General features: G+C 37.4%; 1 protein-coding gene across 1 annotated transcript in view; it reads left to right on the forward strand.

Annotated features, from left to right (window-relative positions):
* The first annotated feature begins 1,583 nt into the window (after positions 1 to 1,583).
* LOC136263706 (uncharacterized) overlaps positions 1,584 to 27,049 on the forward strand; it is a 107,060-nt gene continuing 81,594 nt past the window's right edge. The window contains exons 1-4 of the mRNA XM_066058368.1: positions 1,584 to 1,698; positions 18,601 to 18,628; positions 19,561 to 19,914; positions 26,347 to 26,670. Of these exons, the coding sequence (XP_065914440.1) occupies positions 1,639 to 1,698; positions 18,601 to 18,628; positions 19,561 to 19,914; positions 26,347 to 26,670 (766 nt within the window). The 5' untranslated portion in view covers positions 1,584 to 1,638. The remainder of the gene's footprint in view (positions 1,699 to 18,600; positions 18,629 to 19,560; positions 19,915 to 26,346; positions 26,671 to 27,049) is intronic.

The following is a 27,049-nucleotide window of genomic DNA, read 5'->3' on the forward strand; positions in this document are numbered from 1 at the left end:
TACAGCGTATTAACTAATACATAATTACACCTGCCGGGAAATGGCCTTTACTCAATCTGTTCACTGATGGTTTTAATGGTGCCTAGAAGCCATACTGTACTGAGGTTGCAATATCAACAAGTACCTGCGTACTTGTACCGAACTACAATCTTTGGTTTTGCCACTTCACGTCCCAAGCTCACAATAACTGTTGAAGCTGTTGTGATAACCAAAGGTGGCTTGTATGAAACAAAAACAGCCTTGGGGCTGTAATAAAAGGGCGCTGCCAAACAAAGTAGGATCAATCAAACAAACTTATTCAACATGACTGGTAAGAACAAGGACTGATATCAAGTTGCGGACAAAGTGAATGCAGTATTACCCATTCTCTTTGTATCTACTGTAGCTATAGCTATATAATAAAACTAGAGCAAATACACATGCAACTGTTATTAAATTGTCATTTGGCCTCTTTTTAAATTGTCATTTGGCCTCTTTTTAAAATCACACACTACAAAAAAGAGAAAGCAGCCAAATGACAATTTAATAATAGTTGCATGTGTATTTGCTCTAGTTTTATTATATAGCTATAGCTAGATGCAAAGAGAATGGGTAATGCTGCATTCACTTTGTCCGCATCTTGATATCAGTCCTTGTTCTTACCAGTTGTTTAACAGATTGATCATGCAATCTACTTGGCTGCAACTTGATATCAGTCCTTGTTCTTACCAGTCATGTTGAATAAGCTTGTTTGATTGATCCTACTTTGCTTGGCAACGCCTTTTATTACAGCCCCAAGGCTGTTTTTGTTTTAGTTATAATTACGTATATAAGGTTAGAATTTTTGCAGTTAAAGACTCAGTAAGATTTTTATTATACCAAGATAAAAATTCAGCCTACCATTAAAATTGTAGTCCATTGCAACTAAAAGTTGATGAATCCATGCATCTCATCAATCTTCACATTGGTGGTCTGAACATTCTGAAAGTGATGCAGTACCTCACTCACGTAGCTATTATAGTTAGACTGAATAGTCGTGATCAACTAGCCTTTTCCTGTCACTAGTATCTTTCTGGTGTCTTGGAGATTATTTCTTTGCGGATTTCACAGTGATCGTGTCCTGAATCTGATGAAATTGAATGGTCTTCGCTTGAAAAGCTAGCCAATCTTATAATGAAATAATGGAAATGGACTGCCCACCCGCATGCAAATATGCCTGAGTCCAGGACGGGAAACAGAGAATTTATTTGGAGTGGCCTTAACTGTTTCTTTCTTGGGGGTTTGTTTGATCATTCGCTGGAGATCCGCCAATAACTTGTGAGGGCAGTTTCAGCAATGGTAAGTTTGAGAAGGCATTCCGTTCCGTAGTTTAGCTCATCATTCCGTTCCGTAGAATACACCTCACCGACAATGGTCAGGAGCAGTCACAAGCTCAGTATAGCTCGTGGTATAGCTAGCTATTGATCTATTGGAGAGCATACAGTGATTTTTTTCTCGGAAAATACCGTGTACTGGATTGCTGGCTGTAGCTAAGATGGGGTCAAGGATGTCAAGTATGTGTCAAAGTCATAACTCACAAACTTGGGTATTTAACGGACGGCCAGCTAAGGTTTCGCCAGTAAATAACCACTGCAGTGCTATCTACGCCCGGATGCGGAGATGATGCGTATGAGGCTTTTTAACAGTAGTACCGTCATCAGAACTGGACGAGAATTGCTGGTAAGTATCTGTATGTAGCTGGCAAGGTATAAGGGCGTTTCCGGACAAAGTTTACACATGCATTAGAAATTAGCTCATTTCTTCCTAGGGAGAATAATGGATTTAACATTCTTGGTGACAACTTGTAGCCAATGAACTAGGCTTAAGTTGTGAGTAGTAGAGAATGGGTAGGGTGCTAAAAGAAAGAGTGGACTAAGTTTGCAATTTGAAAAAAAAATCCAAAAATTTATGCGACTGGAGTTTCCAGACACCACTAGTTAAGAGTAGGCGTCCGCATAGCTACCTGGCATTGTTATGGGAAATGCTTCACTCTATTGAGTGTTGTGGCCCAACAGAGTCTGAAAGCATTCTGTTTAGCTGGTTAGGCCAGGCAAACTTGATTACTTGTTTCTTATCCACAAAAATTTGGATGTTTATGTGGGTGGAAGGCCAAGCTGTCTGCAGTTACTTAAGGTTAGCTAAAGCCTTTTAAGAACTACAGTACAGTCCATTTATAACTTCACACACTGGTGGAATTTTCCGCGTGGTGCCACACAGCATCATGGTACTTGCCACAAAACATTGTTGCGTGGCCCACTCCAAGTTTGCTGCGTCACATAGCCCTCACTGGCTGCCACGAGTTCTCCTTACACCACGCATGACTGTCAACCACGTGTGTGTGTAAACTGCAAACTCTATAGTAGTTACATGAACAGTGCTGTACTATAGGGCTGGGATGAAGCTTCGAATGTTTAGTGGATTGAAGGTTAAGTTAATTTCGAATTATACAAGTATCGATGTTTGCCTCTTTGCGATCGATATTTGTGTGCCATGCCCACTTTTGAACCATTGAAGTTTAGCTTGCTCCCGTAGTTGTAGCCTTAGAACACCTTATAAAGATAATACATGAAAAACGTCTTTTTAGCCATTAGTTGTTGTGTGCCTATGCATGATTACAGTATAGCAGACACGCCCATTTGCAATAGATCAATTGCGTCAATTCAGTACTGCTGCTATGAACTTTCCAAATGCTTACAAATTTTATTAAATAGTAGTAGAAAGACGAAACTTAAGAAGGGAATTGGCTAATATTAGCCATGCGTGGTAATAGTTCCAAGCGTGGTAATCAGAGGACTCCACACGTTGCATTGTATGGCGTGGCAATCCCTTTTTCAACTTGTACCATGGCATGGCAATGACTAGTCCCACGAGTAATTTTTGCTTTTGCCATGGGAAAGTTGCATGGCACCACGTCAAAAATGTCATGCGTGTGTGAAGTTATAAATGGACTGTACTGTAATATACGTATATTTTACCACTGTTTCTGAGGTGCAAGTGACATTTGCTGTGCTGTAAAGTAATAGCCAGCCTTCTTAGCATCAAATACATGTGCATGTGATTGATAACAACAATTAATAGATGCGGTTGGAAAAAAGGGATGAGGATGGGAATGAGAAACAACTAATCAAGTTTGCCTAGCCTTATTTTGTTTCTGACAAATCTTTTAATAGCAGAATTGCTCCAAGCTTTGCTTGGACCTTGTGCAATGCTTTCAAAGATAAGACATTTGATCTAATCTGTATCAGCCATTGCCTCAATACAGAAACAGAGCAAGGTGGTAATGTGGCCTAGTGGATTCTTGCTGCAGGCTTCTCCAAACTGGTGGTTGTGTTGATTGTGCACATATCATAGCGTATGTAAAACTAACCATGCATGTAAGTTCTCCATAAAATATTATTACGCATCAAAAAAAATGTACAGCAGCCTATGGAGGTAAGTTATGTTCTGAAGGTGGTATCAATTTGTTCGGCCACCATTACACATGTGTAAGCCTCCTCTATCCGATGATATCAAATTTAAAGTGTTTACAGGTTTCAAATTTACAACAAATGGTAGCAAGTATCAACTTAATATGCAATCCAAAATTCATTGAAGTGTCATGTACGGATTGTCATTGTGCTTGGGAAAGTAGCCAGCAAAAGCAGACCACTCAAGTCTAGTTGATTTTGATTGTGCATTAGATAGTTTATTCGTGTAGCTAGCTTTGTGTTCATTTATTTATTTTAAAGCTTTATTGTGGAGCATCACCAAGGGTCTGCTGGCAACTTGTACCAGCAGCCTGACAAGACAAGACATGTATTACTTACATACCTACACACAAAGTAAAATTTCTCATGTTATAGAGGTGTTAGATAGTTGACTTGTTGAGGAAGACTCCTTGTTTTCAGCTGAATTATGGCCATTGCAAACAGGAGCTGTGTAAAATTCCAAAGTCACACCAGTCTCACTAACTCTGCAGTGGAATTTATTATTTAAAAGACTGTTGTTTCGCATCCTGATACTTTTACGTTCACCCTTTTCAATTTGTGATTGCCTTTTGTTGAGAAGCAGCACCTCTCTGTCTTTCAGCAGGTGTAAGGTCAGACTTTATGTAAACTGTAGTGTCAAGCTTGGATTTATTTGACAAAACATCGAAAATGACACTGGACCAAAGGAATTTTACAAAAAGTGGTCTTGGACGTTTGCTTTTGCTATCATATTTACTACATTATAGTTAGAATGAGCCGACAAGGTTTCTGTGTGATTTAGCGACCGGATGACAATGTGGGTGAGCGATACCCACAAGTTAATTACTGACACCACGGGCTGAAGTAATTAATTGTGGGTAGCCGAGCCCATATTGTCAGAGGGGTGCTAAATAGCGTAGAAACCGATGTTGGCTCATTTTAAGTAGTTTAGAAAATTTCTCTGAGTGAAGAAGGCCAAGAAAGATCGAGAGAAAGTGGCACTGTGGGTAATAGTATCGAGATTTACCCTTTCCAGGTGTCAGCGCCACACCATAGTAACTACTATGCCTGAATGAGCGCCATTGACGCTTGTCTAATCCAGAAAGCAAGCAATAACAAGTGGCAAATCGGCTGCTCAGTAGCATCAAGAGATACCCTTCGAGTTTATTTATTGTTTTAGCGCCACACTATAAAAGAGAGAGTTTTGTTAAGACAGAATACAACTTAAGTAAGGGGTCTAGACTCAGGTACCAAGCACTGGATGGACAGTACAGGGAGCCCTGGCAAGACTTACACTATGAAATTGCAATGCAAAAGTAATAATTATGGCATGCAGAAAAGTTCAGATTAGGCAAACAGATAGATCCCAGTCTGGGGAGGCTCTAGAATTAAAATTCTGTAAGAGCAGGAGACAGCAATGTGAACAGCCTACTCAAACAGGGATCTTATGGTCTTCTTTGCCACTTTACAAGCATTGGCTACTTGGGGCAATTGTGTCTGGCATAAAATAGCCTAAACAACCAATCTTGATGGAAATGAGATTGATAGATAAGCCAGAAAGCTGGAGGTCATATTGTAAACAGCTATACTGGTCTTCTTTCCTAGCTCTAGCAGTCAAAAGATGTTGCTGGGTATTGGTGGGATTAGCTATGTAGTTCAAAAAAACAGATGGAATTATTGGAAACTAAAACCAAGTCAGGTCTGCTAAGGGTGGAAGAAATTAAGGTTGGTTGGAATAGTGCTGGGAGGGCAGACACTAGCAAGATATCCTGGAAGGTCAGCATAAAGTTTAAAACTGTCAGGTAAGTGCTCCATGAACGAGAACCTGTAGGACTGAATCATGTCTCCAGGTATACCTGCCTTGATCAAGAACAACAGGACATCCAGTCAAGATATGGTTTTTTCTGGGCTGGGTAACTTGACACAAGGCACATTTAGGACTAGTATGATGTTCCACCTAGCCAAGTTCATAGGAGTTGGCAGAGTATCACAACCAGCACATAGCAAGAAGGACAGCTGTTTCTCAGGGAGGTCATACATTAATCTCTTCCATAAAGTACAAGAGTGACAATGTCTTAAACATGTTGCTGTTAGACCTTCAGTGCTGGTCACTGTAAAGCACTAATAATAATAATAATAATAAACTTTATTCTGAACAATTAATGTCTCGAACTTTGACTCCCAATAATCGACATGAGTATGATGTAAGTCATGATGTGCATGGTTCTTGAATGTAGCAGAGTGAACATTGGCAACTGAAGCCTTAGCAGCAAATAGAGAGTTAAGGACAGTGGGAGAGACATCTGGACTGTTGGCTAGAACAGAATATCGCAGCTCTACAATCAGTGACCGCTCAACAGCCAGAACATATGACAGTTTAGCTGACTGCTTCAGATGAAGGGAAATTCAACACTTCTGGGTAAAAAACAGTTCCAGGATTGCAATTTCGGTAGAGGTTCAACCAACTCTTCACAAATTTCAATATTGATGACTGTGTTGAGATGACACAGTAAGCCTCTCAACAGCCAAATGAAAATGTAGAACAGAAGACACAAAAGGTTTCAAAATCCATATCTTATAATTATTCACCCTGAATAAACAATTATCAAGAACTGCAAGATTTGTTGTTTCATGTTGGCAGTAGCAGTCTTTTTAGCAATATTGGGAGAAACGCTGATAGTGCGACCCAGAAACTTGGTGCAGTCCACATTACAGATATTAATAGTATTCCCATCTGACATTGAGAACACTGTGGAAGAAATCATGCAGTGACCATTGAAGTTCAGAGATATACACTTCTGAGGCTGGAACTCAAAACATATGTCCATTGCCTTCAAGACAAGTAATGATTAAACTTGCTGATGAGATTTGACATCTTTAGAGATGACAGTCAAGTCGTCAGCAAATCTCTTTGCTCTATGCATTGATGAATAGCAAATCTTAGGTAGAGCAGCAGCATTAGTAGAGGCTGATGGTTGGGTAGAGGGTTTATCAGGAGGATATACTTTACGATATCTGCCTGCATAGCACCATTCTACAGTGTGAAGATCCACAAACTGTTCAGCTATACTGTGTTGGCTAGTTCTAAGTAGCTCAGTAGTTTAGAAACTTTCTCTTAGCAAAGCAAGTACAGAAAGAGTGAAAGAAAGTAGCAAACTGTGGCCGTTGGTATCAAGATCCACTCTTTGAGTTGATAGTGTCAGCACCACAACTTGTGGCACCAGTGCATCGGCCCAAATAAGTGCATGCCTTGTCCAGTAAGTAAGCTAACAGTAAGGCTGTTGTGTATTTGGCTTTGTTTGATCAACGTAGTAAACAACCACAAGCTAGACCACAGGTTTCTATTCGATTTAGTACCGTCATTAGGCCTCTAAACATCAAAGGAAATTATGCGTAAATTTTCTAAGTTGGTAAAGATTCTTTATGGCATGTGAGTAAATAGTGTCAATAGTGTGATCAGTCTTAGAAAGTGAAACAAGCGTGCAGTTGAGATCATGTTTTATACGGTCTTGTCTATTTGTATTCTGAGGACTTTCCTTAATGCTGTAGGCTACAACTTCTCTCAGTACCACTGACATTTGAAAAAGATGTTTGAGACTTGTTGACTTGTGAGTTTGACTTAGTTGTCTGTATAGAGGCAGCTTCTGACTTAGTTGTCTGAATAGAGGCACAACATTGAGAGCATAGGTTTTTCGTGAGAATGGATTTTCACTTCTAGTTTCTTGATCTCATATGTTAAACTATTTACTACATATTTCTTTAAGCTTAAGAATTTCTTTGCTATGCTCTGACAACATAAAGTATGAACAAAGACGTGGTTTATCTGACTTACTGAAAGCCTGTGAGGTTATACCAGCACATGTTCTGTGGAGCCAGCATTGACAATGTACCTTTGCAGAAAACTGCGTCCTGTCCGTCGTTCTCACTGCCCAGTTCTAGTATTATCTGTTCACAGATATGACAAGTGTCATCTCCTTTGTTCATTTTGTCAGCCCGTTTTGTTGGTGTCTGGTCAGGTGGCCTTTCTTTCTTGAGTTGTTGTTTACCAGATGTCCAGTGTTTACCAGCAGCTTGCAGCATTCTAAGTAGTAATTTTAGTCTTAAAAGGAGCCAAGTTTGGTAGAGAACCCGAGAGAGAGAAGCGAAGAAGGCATCAAACCCACAATTGAAATTCTGCTTTCTTGGTGAAAATTGAATCTGCTGACATGGGTGAAAGGACCGGTTTTCCCAGATCCAGTCACAATTCTATTTTATAAACAGTTAAAATGGGGCTGCATGTTAAGTTGATTTCCAAGCCACTAGTTATTGTGGTCCGCAAGGCTCACAGCAGCTGTAACTAGCTATGTGGCTAATATTAGAGAAGTTGAAGTGTTAGCTACTTTACATAGTACAGTAGTTGAATATGTCAGAAATACTTTGTGGCGATGTAGCGAGCTAGCACATTGGTGAACTGCCTCCACTACTTATAGGCCAAATTTATCAATACTTTATTCCATAGCTAGCTAGCTGGCAATTTGTAAATGCTGGCATAAATCAGCAATCTTTTGCTCCAACTCAATTGGCCTTTGTAGGCATTGGTAGACCTCCCTTAATGTAGTATCGCTGTGGGAAGTATTCTTGGTTAACTCCATAATTCGGCAAGGATTACACTGATAAGCTAAAAATTGGGCTTTACAGGCTCTTTGAGCCTCCTTATTTGTACACCCAATGCTAATACTAATGACTTATCAACACACTTTATATCACATGCATGCACCAACTGGTTAGAATACAACAGTAGTTTGAAATAGTCACAATTAGGTAATAATTTAGGCTTATTAAGCTATACATATGTTATTTGTAAGTAATGAATTTTAATTAAATAACCTGTCTCCCTCACCAGCTTAGAGGAATCTAGCTAGGGGAGACGAATAAGAGATCACATTGGTTTACCCATGCACTGCACACATTCTAACCTATACAATCTTGGTTCTCAATTAATAAGTGAATAGAGCCATGATCATTCTACTATGTGCTGCAAGACCCTTAGATCGCAAGATATCATTACCTGGTTCAAATAATAGTTGCATATCTGTTGGACTCCTTGTGAGGTACAAACTTCAGCAATGGTCCCAGCTCTGTGTGGAAGGCGAGTTAGATGTACTGTTGTTGTAATTTGAGTAGTGGTTGGTATGTACCATTAGAGGTAATGGTATGACTACAATGGTGCCCAGCATACAGGATTCTACATGACTATCTGGACAGCATATGTGTGCTGGGGTTACTACTTTTCAGCCATTGAATGATATTGTCAAGTAAGCACCAAAGCAAATTGCATTATTGTTATTTCAACATCTTTACAAATAAAGATGCTGATTAAATTATATCAAGAGTTCATAATGTATATATATTGTGAACTCTTTAGTCTTGATTATATACAGGTCATTCAGGTGATCAGAAACACAAACCAAGAGCCCAGTCCCTAATATTTGGTTTAAGATTTCAGCATTTCATTCAGCAGTGTTTTGTCTGTGCCCAACATCACAAAGAGCCTGTGTCTTGTAAAGATATATTTGAGTGCAGATATGACAATGAAATATAGGGTCTTGATGTGGATGTTCTGGCAATAGAGTGGTTAATTTTTTTTTCAGCTGAATTTGTTAGCAACAATGGACCACTATAAACTTTTAAAGGATTTGGCAAATTTTCGACATTTACCAAGAGCAGTAAATTTAAAGTTTGCTCATACAAGCAGCCCACATTATCAGCAAGGAAATGGACAATAAACATATGATCAGGCCATTAATCGATTGGTAACTGCGACAGATTATTGGTTAAGTCCATTTTACCATGGTGAGGATATAGCCCCTCTCAATTGCTGATGGGGAGGAGGATGAATGATAAAAGAACTGTCAAGCCATACCTGTCTGAATTCATTGATCATCAGAAATTCAGACAATAGGACAAAGAGTGACATAAGTGAAAAGATCAATTATCATCAGCATCAAAACACACTCGTTGCCTCCTCTACCCAAATGCACGAGAAACAATCTGCTTATAGTTTAACTTTTAAAGGGTGTATTGCAAAATTACTATTATATTTCCCTTTTTATTAAGATGTGATGGACAACACACAACACTGAATTACATTGAAGCTGGTTGGAAGGGTTTGGGGTCACTCTGAAACCATTTTTGGACTTGACCACTGATACCTCCAAGATGTTTATGAAGGAAAAATGTGAGGCTGGTTTTTGGGAAATGGTTTTGGGAGTACTACTGTACTTATATAGGCATATGGCTATATTGTGCTCATGAAATTGAACATATTTCTTTAAACCATCCTTGGCCAATAATTTGCCATATCATACCATTTTTCTTTGGTCCTTCAGCCTCAGATGGTCTTCTGTTCTTTTTAGCTGGTTGCTATATTATTTGAGTATTACATAAAATTATTCCACGTGCATGCTCTATTAGAGTAGTATAATTGAGTGACTATTCTATTAAAGTTTTTCTGACTGCTGTATTAGACTACTGTATCTTGTGTAAATTGAAGATTTTAAAGCTTTAATTGCTTTATAACGCTTAATTCCTACTCCTACCTACTATTCCAATCAGTGGTGTAGCCAAGGGTGGGCCTGGTTGGGCATGTGCCCTCCCAAATTTCCATAAGAGATCGGAGCCTGCCCAATTTTGTTATTACGAACAAGAGACAAGTATAGTATGTTCACGTTGAGCTGAATCCTCAAAAACATTTAATAACTCATGGATGCAATTACACACGATCTTGAAATTTGGCTCATTTGTAGTACTGCTTGACCCGCTAAAAATATTTCAAAATCTTTTTGTTTAAATGTTTGAGATAATATTTACGGCCAATCAAAATTTTCACAATACATTTCCTATGGGAAAGCCATATAAGTACAGTGTCCATTACAGCCCTTTCCCGAACTTGTTATGAAGTCAAACCGTACATGTCTGTTGTTGACACTTTTGCTGTTACCAATAATCATCTGGTTGGCTGAAATGCTAACTCTGTTGAGAAAAAAATCCACTTTTAATTTTTAGCTGTTTTTTCAGGATTCAGCTCAACATGAACATACTATAGTGCATACCATGGTAGCACGATATTATCTTGTAAATCAGCAGTTGATATTAGTATAAGTTCAATGATTACGTCGTGTGATCCAAATAATTTAGGTGGTTTCTATTTAACGCACAGCATCACGTGATCCAAATTTTAGGCGGGAATAGTGGAAGGAGGAATCCACTCTATTTTTTTACATCTGGAACATTGAGTTGTGAGCAACAGCACAGATATTCTTTAGGTGTTTGGGTGAAGTGACCTAAAGTGATAGACGAAAAGTGGTGTTAAGTCGGTTGGACGTAATAAATTGCAATTGGTGGCTGAATTAAGCCATACGATTATCTGAAGTCAGGCCTGAGTACAAAGAGTTGTGTACAAGTATAGATGAGTGAAAGGAGACGAGGAGGTGTAATAAGTTAGCTTCTAAATCATTCATGCAATAGCATTAGACTAGTGAAATAAGCTGCAGGAACAGCAGTGTATGGCCAGGGGCGTAGCTAGATGTTTAGTGACGGTAGGGCGTAGGTGGGGCACACCTTCGCATCAAGTCCTCCCCTGCAATATAAATACACGACATACGAGTCCATCTCACTGTGGACTCTTACACATTTATATAGAAATCTTATTAAAATGCATGATTGTGCCTAGCTAGCTAAATATACTGCTATTTCTGCAGCTAATTGACCCTACAACCTACACTATTGCTCGATCAGCATGCAATTTTACCTAATTTCTTCTTCCACAGCTCTCACGGATTAACTCTTGATCCAAATTTTAATTGGCTAGCAACATGTCACACATCAGCACTGCAGTGTTGGAGATCCGCTAAACCACTGCGGGCATTAAAAGGAATGCGTAGTAGCATGTACCTCATCATCTTGACAATCTCCTTAGCATCATAGGTCTAATCTCCAATCACTATCAGCTCACTATTCACCACCTTTTTGCAGTGAGCATTAAAAGGAATACTTCATTTATTAAACCTCTTGCATGTCTTCTATCAAGAACACCTCACTCAACACCTGTCATAGAGTAGTATGTTATCACCTTGACTTGATATAATCACGATGTGTACAGCCTCATTTTACTGACACCTTCCCTCTAACTCACATATTTGATCACGTGATAGTGGGCATTTAATGGAATTTTAATTTTCTTTGTCCACTGATGTTAGTAATAGCGAAATAACAAGAAATTATATCTGCAGCGATGATTTTCATATAAAAATCTGCATGGTAGCATAGTGAAAAATCGTCACGCATCGAATCACGTGACTTGCAACATTTACTGACGGTGGGGCCTGGAAAGCTGACGGTGGGACACAGGCCCCAGTGGGCCCCAGTGTAGCTACGCCACTGTGTATGGTGTATTATTAGCTAGCTAGTTACATTTATGCACTTTTGAAACAGTTTTTAAACCAAATGTATATAGAGTCCACTAAAGGATGGACTCGCATTTTGTGCTAGTTAGTTGCATGGGGTGAAATGTGTGGGTGAGTGTGCCCACCCATCCATGGAGGCCTGGCTACACCACTGATTCCAATTGCGTATGCTGTTATAATCACCACATCCCTACTAGTACATATGTACCCAGGGCCGGTACATGTCACTGAATCCTTATAAAAATAAACAAGTACATATGCATTCAGTGTGTTTAAATTTCCCTTTAATATTAAGCCAGGTGCGCGCCCACCGAAGGCCGACTATGGGTGTGCCTGGTTTACTGAAATTGTTTTTGGAAAAGTGTGGGTGTGTACAGTAGACTGCAGAAAAAAGTTAACGTTTCGTAATTTTAATTACGCTGTAGTAGCATAATTACAAAGCGTAATTACGAATTATGCTCTATTGGTAACTATGAGTATATTGTATATATGGCTGGTGAAAAACTACTTTTTTGCATAATTACAGATTACGGTCAAAACGTAATTACAGTACAAACATGGTAATTATTTAGTAATCACACCGTAATTACAATTACGAAACGTTAACTTTATTTTGCAACCTACTGTATGTGTGTACCTACCTATCTAACTGTGTTTGTCCGTACGCACCCACGTGAGCAAAATCATTAAATGGTAAAAGCAGCTTGCATGTAAGAAGTAAAAGCGAAATGAAATCTGTATTACACTTCCGCAAAGGTAAACTTTGTGGTTTCTTCTCGGCAGTCTGAAAAACGAGTATGATCACTATACTTCGTGAATGGTCTTCCCTTTAGGCTTTGTAGACATTTAAAACACCTTTAAAACAATGTAAGGGTCTCTTAGGCTACCAGAGATAGCGTAATATCCTTCGAGTTGAAAGGGGGACGTTACCCGTACTTACACGAATGAAAATGAAGGGCAGCCTCGAGGCTTTGTCTATACAATTTGCATAAGAAAACACGACAGACACACTATAAAACAGTTGAGAAGAGGGTCTTGGTAAAACCAGGAGGGGAGCAGGAGATTTCTTGGCAAAACTGGGAGCTGGGAGATCACATGCACAATACTACAAGCAACTGTTATTTTTGCACTAAAAATGGTTTATTGATGCAGAAGAGGACTCATGCAAGTAGTCTTCCTCCTTCCAAACATGAGATATTATACAAACTAGCTATAGGCTCAGGAATTGGAATACTTTTTACAAAGACCTAAATACTCTAATAGAGCAGTCAGCCACTCTAATAGAACAGTCTCGTATTCTGTCTCTTAGCTGCCAGTAGCTTGTGCAATAACAAAGTGAAAGTCCAAAAGTATAGCCTTAGAGCTTTCAAAAAAAGAAAAGATCATACTGGGTGGGTATCATGCTCCCAGAAAGTCACTTATCACTGCCTGCCTTTTGTAGCCGTATGCTTAAAACTCCATGTGTGACTTTCATTGCAATAAATTTTCCCAGGCTCTTTTACCTGCTCCATCTCATATGCTTTGCTACTTAATTATTCTACTAAATCAAATTTTTTCTTAGAAAACAAAAAATTCTCATTTTGAGTTCTGTCCCCATGCACAGTCCCTGAAATGATGCATGCCGATGTGAACACTATTCTATAAGTCCAATCCATTAGTATTGTTACTGTTGCCCTTCTCATGCTATGGCTTGTTCCACTGACTTAATGATGGTAACTAACTGTATTTAATGTATTTTCCTGGCAACATCTTTATGAAATCCATCCTGATGAATTGACATCGTAAATATTAATATGACCCAACATCATAAACTAATGTGACCCAACTTTGGAAAACCAAAATTAATAGTAAAAATGAGTAGTGAATAGCTACCATGGCAAATAGTGAGCACTGAGCATTACTAACAATTTGTAGTGCAGGAAGTTCACAGTATTCACTACTCATTTTTATGTGCATGCATCCTTTTTGAATTGGTCAATTTTTCTCTTTTGTAGTTAAAATATAAGGCAATGGATAATTATCTATATCTTGTGTTAAATATTAACTTGATACCTTGAAGCATGATGTATGATGCATGATGTAACTGTCAGAAATCTATTTTATGGACTATTAGATGGTATAGGAATTGAAATTTGTCCTCAAAGTCATGGTAGCTACACCAAGCCAAAATAGATCACTTTCAGTTGTCAGTGTTGCAAAGCAAGAATTTCCACAAAAAGCTAATTATATGTAGTCGTGTGTTAATAACATAACTGGAAGAATTAATACCATAAAAGTAGCATTGAATGATTCACTTACTTCAGACTCTCTTAATAAACATTTTCAAACTGTAGCAGTCACTTCATCATCAATCTGCTGACAACTTTGCAATACCTGCTACTTCATGTGACATGCCTAATAAATTCATTTTTTGCTGAGATTTGTAAATCTTTTGTCCTGTCTCATCTGAACTCTCTGGATCCTAGGAAGTCCACAGGTCCAGTCTACAAGTTGAAGTGCACAGGTCTAGGTTCTTGAAAGAGATAGGCTGCACCGTTGGCTACCTTATACTGATAATGTTCATTGCAGAGTGGAATTGTTCCTTCAGACAGGAAGTGTTCACATAATTACTATACCCCAGTTCATAAAGGTGCATGGTTCTTTAGACAATCCTGGCAACTTCAGACCAATCTCTGTTGTGTCTGTTCTTGCTGTTGTATTTGTTCAATCATCTTTATAATTTACCTTAAGTTAATTGTTGCATATGTGTCCGCATGTATATTTGTTTTGTATCCATTCCATGTGTTAAGTTTTGTACTTGTTAGCTAGCTACGTATGTTCATTAATTTTGTCTGTATTGTATGCTGCTCTGGCAAGGAAGAATGGTAGTTGCCTATTGTTGGAGGGTAATTTATAAATCAAATCAGTCTGATAATTTAAGAAACTTTTTTTGTCAACTGTCAAAGAAAATTTCTTGCTGTACAAACTCCAAATATTTATTGAATTTATAAACTGACAATATAGCTAATTGTGAAAGTGCATGCACTCTGGATCTAGTAACTGTCTACACAGCCAGAGCAACAATAACTCAGTAAATATAATCAGTGGAAGTGGAGCAGGTCAAAGAGTCTGGGTAAACTTATAGCAATGAATGTCATACATGGAGTGAAGCATACGGCTACAAAAGGAAGACAATGATATGGGTGACATTCTGGGAGCATGATTCCCACCCAGCATGATTTTGTAAACTTTTGTAAGCTCTAAGACTGTTCAATTTATAAATTAAGCAGTTGAGAGACAGAAAATGAGACATTTCTATAAGAGTGGCTGACTGCTCTATTAGAGTATCTCGATATTTTGTAAAAAGTATTGCAATTCCTGAGCTTATATATAGCTAGTTCGTATAATATCTCATATTTGGAAGGAGGGGAGACTACTTGCGTGAGTCCTCTTCTGCATCAATAAACCATCTATAGTGCATAAATAACAGTTGCCTTTGTAGTATTGTGAACGTGATCTCCCAGCTCCCGGTTCCCAGTTTTACCAAGAAATCTCCCGCTCCCCTCCTGGTTTTACCAATACCCTGAGAAGATACTTCTGTGTGTAATTTGCTGTTAAAAGTGGTTTGTTATAGTTACGCTTCCTTAGCAGTACATAACAATGTAATTACCGAATTACAAAATAATTCAAGAATTATGAAATACGGTATCTGCAAATCTAATTGTCTATAGCTGAATTAATAACAACAATAGCATGATTATAAACTACAATTACATACATGATTGATTAATTTCCTATTTGGTTAGAATGAGATAGAATTAACTGATGGGTGCTTGGTTTTTAGAAGTAGCATTACATCAACTTGTTTCATTATTTAGTAATTTTATTACAATTTCACTAAATGAGGCTATGAATTTCACTCAATTCACACTGAATTGTAATAGTGATTTTAATATCATTTCAATTTTCAAAGCATTCTTGACCCAAATTTGCTTGGGATCAAACCATAAAATTTCAATGAAACTGGTGATGCTACATGCATGTACTTTCATGTAAAACAGAAATTTATATCAAAATTGATCTAAACACTATAGTTTTTGAGGTTCAAACAATTCAATAGTAAAATCATAGAAATTCCTCAGAAATTAAATGAGTAAATTGTCTAGTAGTGTCTGTAAATCAACACCACTGTGCTGCAAGTGAATAGGAGTGAGACACGATGAAGGATAAATGTATGTCTATAAAGCAGCCACTGTATCTTCTGCAGCATTATTCCATTATGCAAGAGTTGAGTTGAAGTGACTTAGAACAATGGAAGAATTAAACCTGTGGTGTTATGTGTACTAGTTGTATGCGGCCTGAGGGTGGATTGTTTACAAACCTCATGGGTGTGTTCTAACTGATTTGTGGTATGGGGCGTGCCCAGATTGTAACACGGAAGGAGCAAGAATGCAAGACTAATATTGGCTAACGCTGAGCGCTGTGTACAAGGAACGATTTTACTCACTAATTACTGTCTTGATGGTTAGTTAATTCATTGTTAGCTAGTTTATTCATTGGTAACTCGTTTGTTATACACGAACGCGAGGTGCCATCATCAATGCCAATCACTCCAGCCATTGTACAGCTTCCGCATCATTTAGACGGGTGTAGCTGAAGTGTCTGATATTCATTGCTGAGTGGTGCAGCGCTATAATTTTTTTTTTTTTTTTTTTTTTTTTTTTTTTTTACAAATTAATGACATAAGAACATAATAAACAAAAACAAATTATCTTACATATGGGCCTCAGCGACCTGCACAGCAATCGGTGCCTCAGCAATGGGACAGCGCAAACTGGACCTGGCACCGCGAATGCACATAATTGCAGACCTCAACAAAGAGAAGCTCAATTTACATCTCAGCCATCCCATCACTATTCCATAGGAAAGACTGTGCTTTGCATTCAAAAGGTTGGCCAATCTCTTATAAAACTGAGTAGCAGCAGCACCCATTCCACCAGTAGTAGTAAAAATTAAGGGAGTAAATGAGGCATTTTCTACTTCATGAACCCGTTGTTGGTATTCACGTCTCTTTTCCTTGTCATGACATCGGTATGCAGAGTGTAGGGGTTGATTTGAGGGTGCACTAGGGTTAAAAATTCTGACATCAAAGTATGACCTCTCAAATCGTCCTCCCCAAAAACCATTAGCTGCAATGTCAAGCCTTGCGTTATCATCACGATTAGCTGTTTTGTATTGAAGGGTCTCACCAGAAAGAGGCTGAAGGTGGGGTTCAGTGACAACATTGTTACAGACCTCGGAAAGTAAATTGGCAGTTAGATCACGCACTTCATTATGTCTCAGAGAAGGAAACCCACCCTTTGGGCAAGACAGAGCATGTTCTATGGTAAAAGAGTGACCACAGGCACAGGAAGTAGGGCAGGCAGATGGTAGCCAATGATAGCGAAGCGCAATTACATCACGAAAAGCAGTTTTATGAAGCACAAAATTATGCGACTTCAATGGAAGACAAGAGAGCCAATTCGATTCACCCTTCTCCTGAGCCAACATGACTGAGGAACGCATGCTAGGAGGAAGTTCATCGAACAAATGATTGGCAGATTGAAGTTGCTCTTGATGGCTCCTAGAGTGAAACTTGGATCGCAACTGAACCTGTGCATCAAGACAGTCACCTAGTTGATGTGCCTGAGAGATAATCAAGCCAACGAGACCAGCATTTACTTCTACAGAGCAGGAACGCTGCTGTGACACAACAATCGAAGGATCAAACACACCAAGGCCTCCTAGCTGCACAGGCAAGGCAAATAGCTTTCTCTCAACATCACCAGGGACAGTTCGACCCTGCAGCGCTATAATAGTCTTGGTCAGCTTAATTTATTGGTGAACGAGCGTGTGATAGATTACCGGGCTCAGCCCAGTGGTTGTACTGCTTCCCATTCATTCAGACGAGTGTAGTGTTATGTGTTCATTCGTTCCAGAGCGATTTACCTCCTTGTCAGTCCTTGACATTATTAGCCTTGCATTGTGACTTCCTGTGTTGGTCTGGTGTATGGTTTTGTTTGAAGTCTTTGAACTAATTAGTGGCCAGACTGTGTGGCCAAAAGGAGGTACTTAGTCATGATACAATTATTTGTAAACTGGTTTAGCTACAAACACTGGCGGTAGCCTTTGATCTGCCCACGCACCATACTACAATATAATACTGTACCTTGTTAGCATTATTGGGTTATCCTTTTCTGCAAGAACAAACAGTCAATCAGTAGAAATACACTAAAATATTGTAGTTGACTTGTGTATACTGTACATAACCAATGCTATTAAGTCATCATGAAGGAAAAGTGCACGTGATGCTAGCATTATTGTCAATACTTTTTGATGAAACATCTATGATCCCCATTATGCATTACCACTGTGCTGTACTGTACAGTGTATATGATATGATTAACTGCCATGTTTTATATATCAATTGGAGATGCTATATTCTTAGTAAACAAACTCTGATGGAACACTAATATAAAACAATTTCTATTGTACCAATTGCAGCAATATTGTTTTACCAATGCATTGAAAATACAAGACCTGTTCTAAATGTTTGTCTAATTTATTTTTGTTCTTTGATGTTATGATTAGTAGCACTTAAAAGGGTTTTAATATTAATTTTTACTGTGTCACAGATAATCAGTCTTATATCAAATATTATTTATACTATTTAGGTGATACTGGCTGTCACTGTGATCATAGGTGAGAATCATAATGTATTATTTTTAACATTATCAGTTGTATATAAGTCTGAGAGCTGTATACTGTTGAAAGGGAACCTATGTATGTATGTACACACCTGTATATAAGGGAAGAACCAATACAGAAAAAGAATTTCTCTGTTCATCACATGAAGGAGAGAACGAGTAAGATTAAACAAGAAAGAAGACTATAAGGTGCAGAGGACAAATCTTAATCGGAACCTGAGAAAGCACATGATTGTTGTTGTGGTATAAAATGGTGCTTGTGTATAAGATATATGCGTCATACTCCTTAATGGAGGTTTGCATATTAAACTTAATAATAATAATAATAATACTACACAGTTTGCTTGCAACTGTGGTCAGGCAGGCAGACAGGAAAACTAAAAACATATTTGACTATTTTTAGCATCCAATGTTGGTATTCCGTAGGTAAATTTTTATTGATGTATTGAGACATTTTTCTGTGAAGGTATTCTTCATCAAGTAGAATGATTATTTTTAATTAGGATGCATGTGTGTGGAAATATCAGGCATTATGCTGGAATGTACAGCAATCATAAGCTTTAACAGTTAGAAAATCTGGGTTAAAAGATTGAGATACTCTAATAAATCAGTCCAAAGTTCTCACATTAAGTTATTCTATTCAAGAATGAATAAAGTACTTACAACTAGCTAGAGTAAATGACTATTTTAAAAGGTCTAACACAGCAATAAATTGGCACTGTTGGTGAAATATGGTAGCATAATTTTGTTACAAGTATAAGAGGTGATTGTTATGAGCACTTCTCAAAAGGATTTTATGAGTATAATAGACTCATGTGCATTTTATTTTCAGTTGTTTGGAGGATATATACCATTTTGTATTGGGAGATTCCTATTATATCCACTGTATGTATAATGCATTATTACTTTGCATGTATATTCTAACAGATGTACAAGCTATACCTAATGGAACTCTACAACTTGTTGGAGGATCCACCTATAGAAGTGGACGAGTTGAAGTTTACATATCATCTGGTCAGAGCTCTGGATGGCATACAGTATGCAGTCATTCTGGATGGGATATGACAGATGCCAGTGTTGCTTGCAAACAGTTGGGTTTTGGAAACTATGCTACGGCCATATCAGATAACAATTCATCAGTTTTTGATAATTCTTCAGCATTTCTAACTGATTTGGAATGTAATGGAGATGAATCTAAACTAATACACTGTAATCACAATATAACTGAACATCAACACTGTGATAAAAGTGTAGAATTGACTTGTGGAGGAAGTTTTCCAAGTTAGTATTGACATGTGATATTTGAAAATTGTAGTGTGATGGAGTCTCAGTTATCCAAATGTTATTTATTAAACTTTAAAGATTGTGAATGTTTGCTAAATTTGATTTTGAGGTAGTAGTGTCTTTATATTTTTTTATGTGACCGGGCCTGCAAAATAAGGCATGTGGTTTATAAATTTGCCTATGTTTTAAGACATCCATACATGTATAACTCATAACTTATTATGACATTAGTGTAATGTAAGCTATCATCATGGTATGGAAATTTTCAGCACTCATTAAGTATTTACTGTAGAATTGGCTTTAGTAAATTAAAGGTTACAGTTCTATGCTGGTACTGAGGTATGATCTGTTACTGTACTGTGGATTTTCTGTCCATTTGAACATTGAGTGCTGCGTATCACTTATTGAGTATTACGTATTGCATTATAATCCATGTGATTTATATAATACACGCTTCCAGCATGCAGTATGCTATGTTCAAACAGACAAAAAATCCACAGTATATGTTGGGGTGTAGTTTGTGTCGTCCACATATCATGTTCTCATAAGCCTGGTCATAATACGTCTTAATGTCTATTATGATTCTTGACTGCCAAGTAGAGCTGGGAAATACTTCCAGTTTAGTATCATGATTGTTACTAAATCCATTATTCATATAATGCATTGGTCAGCACTCCTGTAGATATCCTTTGATACCATGTCCTACTTGTTTACAATTGTAACACGTGCTTTGAATATAAGTTTAAATGTTCACACTTGTTTGCTGGAATAATTTATGGTAAACCAGATGGTGGGCTTATCTGGTTACAAGGATTCTTTGGCCAATTCTGTGTAATAAAACTAATGGATTTTTAATAGCACCAATGTACGGACATAACATCATGACAATTAATAGCAAGAAATTGCAACATCAATGTAATAATATGTGATATAACTATTGCTAAAGCAGCAGTTTTGTTCAACCCAATTGCTAGATCTCAGGGGACAGAATAACTAAAATTTCTTAATTTTATCTTAGCAAATTATTTTTGGTAAAATCATAACTGGTATGTCTGTAAAGCATTGTTAACATGACACATTGCATAAAAATCAAATACTGTGATTGACAAAAGTCTGGCATGACTTATGTAAGCTTGATGAATCAGTATGTGAAGCAGGTTACACTTGGTGGATAAAATGTAGTGGATTTACAACACTGCCAGCATTGAACAATATAACTAATTTGTGAATGAAATTTAGCAAATTTCCTTCAATTTGCCAAATACACCAAATTTTAGTTTATGGTACAGTATGCTAGCTCTTGCATGTTAACTTGCATGAACGCCTCAATGTTTTTTGCAATTGGTTTGACAACTTTGTACTGTTCAGTTGTTGTACAGTGATGTATTTCTATTGTAACTGAGTGTAGTTTGTGTATGTTGTGTGTGTTTGTGTGTATTGATGTATTGATGTATTGTACAGTATTTTTTCATATTTGTGTGTCTGTCTATAGTCGGGTAGACCAATTTTCATTTCATTGAGCCATAAAAAGTACATATAATATTATGGTAAACGTTCACCATACGTAAATTTTACTTTCATCAAGACACATGGCAGTGTGTTTGTGGCCCAAGAAGCTGGCACGCAACACCGTGAGTATATTGACAGGAAGAAAAAAAAACGTTTTTTGTGCATATGTAGCTCTGTGGTCTCTTATCCAAGTTTGTTACAGAAGTGCCCGCGCGGTAGGGGAGTTAGTCTACAAATGAAATTTGAAGAAAATCGTTCCAGCCATTTCCGAGATACGAGTGGCCAAAGTTTTGGGTTTTTTTCTTCGTTGTTTTCTTTTACTTCTTTTTACACACTTTACAAAATCTGCCATAAAATGCAAACACATACTCCGATCAAGCTGAAATTTGGTACACTTGAAGGGCTAATTAAAGCGAATCTCAATACCATGTTTGGTGGGAATCCGATGAACATTCACGGAGTTATGACCAAAAAATAAGATCGAACTTCTGTCATGCCCACAGGGTAAACCCCTTGAAGGAATGAGCTATGTAGATGGAGTAACCATCGTAGGAGTGCCTTTTTGTGGTTTGACAGATAAAGGCCATCGAGATATTACACAAAACCCAACCTGTGTCACAATTACGCGATCGAGTTTTATGAATAACAAAAATATTCGTTTTTCACATCTACCAGGTAAACCGCTTAGAGAAATGAACTGAAAATCAGTATGTAGCTGGAATAATCATCATAGAAAGTCCTTGCAGTTAGATATGTACCGATAATCAGATAGGTGATTGGATCAGCTGCCGATATGGCAATTTCTACCATATCGGTAATCAGCACAAATGCTCTGAGAACCGATATCGCTACCGATAGTTTGCATGGCAAATATGAGACCAGTAAAGCAATGAAAAGCCTTTTTGCTCACTACAAACAAATAGAAAGTCTCTCTATACAACGCTAAGTTATGAGAAGCCATACGACTATTTGTGTTAGAATATTTTTACCCAGATCTTCTGAAAACGGTAGCTGTTACACTTTAAGAATAAAGAACTGCACCACAGGAAAGCTGAACTGATAATCTGTGTATAGTAGCCATCTTGAAAACTAATCAAATCATGGAGTAATCCAGACAAGGGAGCATGTATTAAAATATTTATAGTGCCTAATTGTCTGGGTTTTGTATTAGAGGCAACGTCATCATAGGTACCCAGGTATTGCTGTGTCTGATAGTTACATCACTTCTGGTTTCTCTAAAATAATATGTATCATGCAGTAACTACACCTGTAGTTCTATTTGATTTACATTTTACAGAATATACAATAATTGGATTGGTATAATCGGTATCGGCTCTTTAGGTACAGATTAATCGGATATCGGTACAACTGAAAAATCCTTGTTGGTACACCTCTACTTGCAGTAGTACAGAAGAATTGGATTACAAACCACTTAGTTATGATTCGAAGGCCAACTACGTGTAGTAAAGGCGAGATTGAGATACTCTAATAGAACAGTCACCCTGTAGAGAGTACAACTACAAATTATTTGCTCTAGAGATTTAGACCAATACAAGTCACCCTGTAGGGAGATCAGCTTGAAATCAATTACCCTGTGAAAAAAAAGAATTACCCTGTAGAGAGTTCAGCCTTAAGCAAATCACCTTGTACAGAGTTCAGCTACAAGCAAGTCACCCTGTAGAGTGTTCAGCTAAAAATAAATCACCCTGCAGAGCATTTAGCTAGAAAAAAACTCACCCTGTAGAAAGATCAACTACAAACAAGTCACCCTGTAGAGAGTTCTACTGCAAACAAATCACCCTAGAGAATTCAGCCACAAACAAATCACCTTGTAGAGAGTTCAGCTACAAACAAATTACCCTGTAGAAAATTTGGCTACAAACAAATCACCCTAGGTAGATCAGCTAGACACAAGTCACCCTGCAGAGATATCAGCTAGAACCAAGTCACCATGTAGAGAGTTCAACTACCAATAAATCTCGCTGTTAATTCAGCTACAAACAAGTCATCCTGTAGAGAGGTCAGTCAGAAATAAGTCACCCTGTATAGAGTTAAGCTAAAAAAACAAGTCATGTTGTGGAAATTCAGCTACAAAAAATCACCCTGTAGAGAGATCAGCTACAAACAAACCACACTGTAGAAAGATCAGCTAGTAAAGGTAACCCTGGAGTGTAGAAAGTTCAGCTACAAACAAATCACCCTGTAAAGAGTTCAGCTACACACAAATTACCCTGTAGAGAGTTCAGCTACAAAAAAATCACCCTGTAGAGAGATCAGCTACAAACAAATCACCCTGTAGAGAGATGAGCTAGAAGCAATTTACCCTGTAGAGAGTTCAAAATTAATCACCCTGTAAAGAATTCAGCTTTAAACAAGTCATCCTGTGGAGAAATCAGATTGAAATAAGTCACCATGTAAAGAATTCGGCTGCAATCAAATCATCTCATAGAGATTTCAGCTACATTTCAAGTCACCCAGTGGAGATTAGTTACTACAAACAAGGAAAGGAAATGGCATGTAATATTTCAAATTTTGTAGAATTACTGATAAAATCAAAAATACAGTAGTTAATATTAAAAAGTCTGTTTTGAATGTCTTTTTTCTTTCTCTGTAGTAAAGAAAAAACACTGGTTAAAAATTAATAACTAGAGGTGTGCGATTATCTAGATATATCCAATTATCTAGATATATCCGATTATCTAGATATATCCGATTATCTAGATATCATAAGACTTATCGAGATAAGGATGATAGGTTTATTTATCTAGATAATAGTAAACTTCCGTAAATTACATGTATATCAAGGAATATCTGACGGTATAGACATCTCCAACTCTCCCACCACTTGGGCACTGCACTAAAATTAACATTTTTCACTTCTTTATACTCTTCAAAATTGTAATTTGCTCACTTCACTGGTTACATAATTGGCAGTTGACTATAATTTGCTTTTTTTTTCAATTATCTAGATATGTTAGATAATCGAGATATGTTCAAAAGGAAATATCGAGATATGTCTATATTGTTATCGCACACCTCTATTAATAATTCCAAAGCTGGCAATAAGACAGCTTTGATGTATACAAATACAAAAAGCAGTGATATCTAATCATAAACACTCAAGCTGTAAAAAGGGGTGTGGCCCCCCAAAAAGGAAATTGCAAGGCATTAAATTCACCTGAATTGTCGTTATTGAATTTTTTTTCCATTAACCTACCATCACAGCCATTTCTTGGCCACCACCTTGGATTTCACATCTTTTTCACCATAGCTTTTTGGGGGCTGCATCTTTTTTTACAGCTTGGGTGTTTTAAATTAGATAGTAAATATACAGAATAGTTGTCAGTTCTTGTAATGACACCAGATTAAAATAGGTAAAAGACAGATTCTAAAGCTAGTGCTCATTTTCAGTTAGTTTGCCACTAAATGCAACTGGCCAATATTTACTTACAGTAATACTGTCATTTACATTATGCATGCCACAATACAAATTCTAGTAAACAATAATAGATACAGTGCTGTCTGATACTGTGCAGCAATACTAATCAAACAGTGCAGTAGTATTGTTTAATAGGGTTCCCTCTAAAGTGACATGTGCCACTATAAGTGCCACATCTAAAAACCATTATAGAAATATCAAAATCACCTTTACAGAATAGTCTTACTCCATTCAACATCAAATACAGTATTAAAACAAGAAAACACTTCCGGGCAGTATTTTTTAAAATGCCAAAACTTGAATATTCATCTGCCAGCCTGCCTCACTAACCACAGTAACAAGGCTAGAGGCAAAATGAAACAACACCATTTTATGCCACAGCAGCAAATTAACTCGTGATGGGATGTGCTTTTTGTCATTTCAATGAATGTTTGCCTGCTGTGCATTCTATTTTTTATTTTCTTCTTCATTTCAGGAAACCATACCAAGGTGTTAATTTTCTGTATTGACACTTCTCTTTAAAGAATGTATTTAGATGCCACAAAACTATTTGAGATGCTTATAGTACCCCAGGTAGCATCGGGTATCAGCCAGAGGAGAGCGGTCACACTTTAAGCGTTATGTAAAATAATTGCTTCCACTTGGTATTTCACGTGAACCCAATACAAATGTAGCGAACAGTGGGGTTGAATGGGGTTTACTGGATAATCAAATTGCGTTTTGTGTAAGTTTTAAGATGGTATATTTGGTTTTTCAAAAACCCTTTGGTTTATGGCAATATTAACAATGTCATGTATATTGGGCGCAATTACCTCATACCCTTCGCATATGAAGCAGCAATAAACATTGCATGGTAACTCCTGTTCGCAAGCTTAGTATTCTTCAGCACATTATAAACGAACCATTTGTATAATATATTTTAGCAGTGCTTAAAGCATAGCCGCCCTCCTTAGGGTATCAGCTAATGGGCTTATAATATTGCAATGGGCCACACACCCTTAAACAATCAGAACGTGCCACCACACCTTTAATGATCAGTACTGATTCCATGCCCCTCAACAATCTAGCTCTGTAGAAAACAAGGCAATGTACCACGCCTCCCAGTTTATTCTACTGCATAGCTGAGTAGTGAGTTTGAGATACTCTAATAAAGTAGTCACAGTAACAGTGTATTTTATACCTATACCCTAACAAAAAAAGTTAACAAACTAGTGCAATAAAAATTATTGATTTTAAAATAAAGTAAAGATTCCAGTGATAAAAAGTAGTGAAACAAGAAATGATGGTACGAAGCTATGAGGGAAAATCCTTACTTGACATTGTAGCAATGTGGGAAAATTCCAATACCAAAGTAGCACATACCAAGTAGGGATTTTCCCTCATAGTGATCGTCATTAAATTCTTGTTTCACTACTTTTTATCACTGGAACCCTACTTCATTAATAATTTTATTATACTAGTATTAATGCTATTCATTACAGGATATGCTGTTAGACTAGTAAATGGAAACAACACTGCAGAAGGAAGAGTGGAAATTTATTATGAACAAAGTTGGGCTACGGTATGTAATGATAGATGGGGTGATGATGATGCCAGTGTGATATGTAGACAATTAGGTTTAAGCTCTACTGGACAAGCAGCAAAATTTGATCATGGCAATGGTACAATTCTCCTTAGTAATGTGACATGTGTTAATAATGAATCCAACATTTTTAATTGCTCTCACAATGGATTTGAAAATCATGATTGTAACCATGATAAAGATGCGGGAGTGAGATGTCACAATGTCACACATCAATATAGTGGTAAGGTATCTTTGTCAACATTATGTAGAACAACATGCTCACAATCTAAATTATTGTTGTATACCTTGTGACAAAACTGTTAATGGGCATTATTTCAATGATGAAGCCACAGATATGTACAAAGCATTTGATGTGGTTTTATGTAATTACTGAGACTATGGTTAGATAGTGAACAACTTATAGCCTGCTATAACAACCTGGAATCATTTTATTTTGGAGTTACTTGTTTAGACAACTGTAGTTACTTAAGCCAAGTAGAAGTTTGTAAATAGCTAAATGCTTGAAGGTGATAGTTTACAATGGAATGGAGTATTTGGAAATGTAGCCTAAACCTTTTAACCATGAAAGATACCATATGGCATCATGCTATAAACCTGAT

Source organism: Dysidea avara, chromosome 1 (genome assembly GCF_963678975.1).
Source record: "Dysidea avara chromosome 1, odDysAvar1.4, whole genome shotgun sequence".
In the NCBI taxonomy this organism is placed as follows: domain Eukaryota; kingdom Metazoa; phylum Porifera; class Demospongiae; order Dictyoceratida; family Dysideidae; genus Dysidea; species Dysidea avara.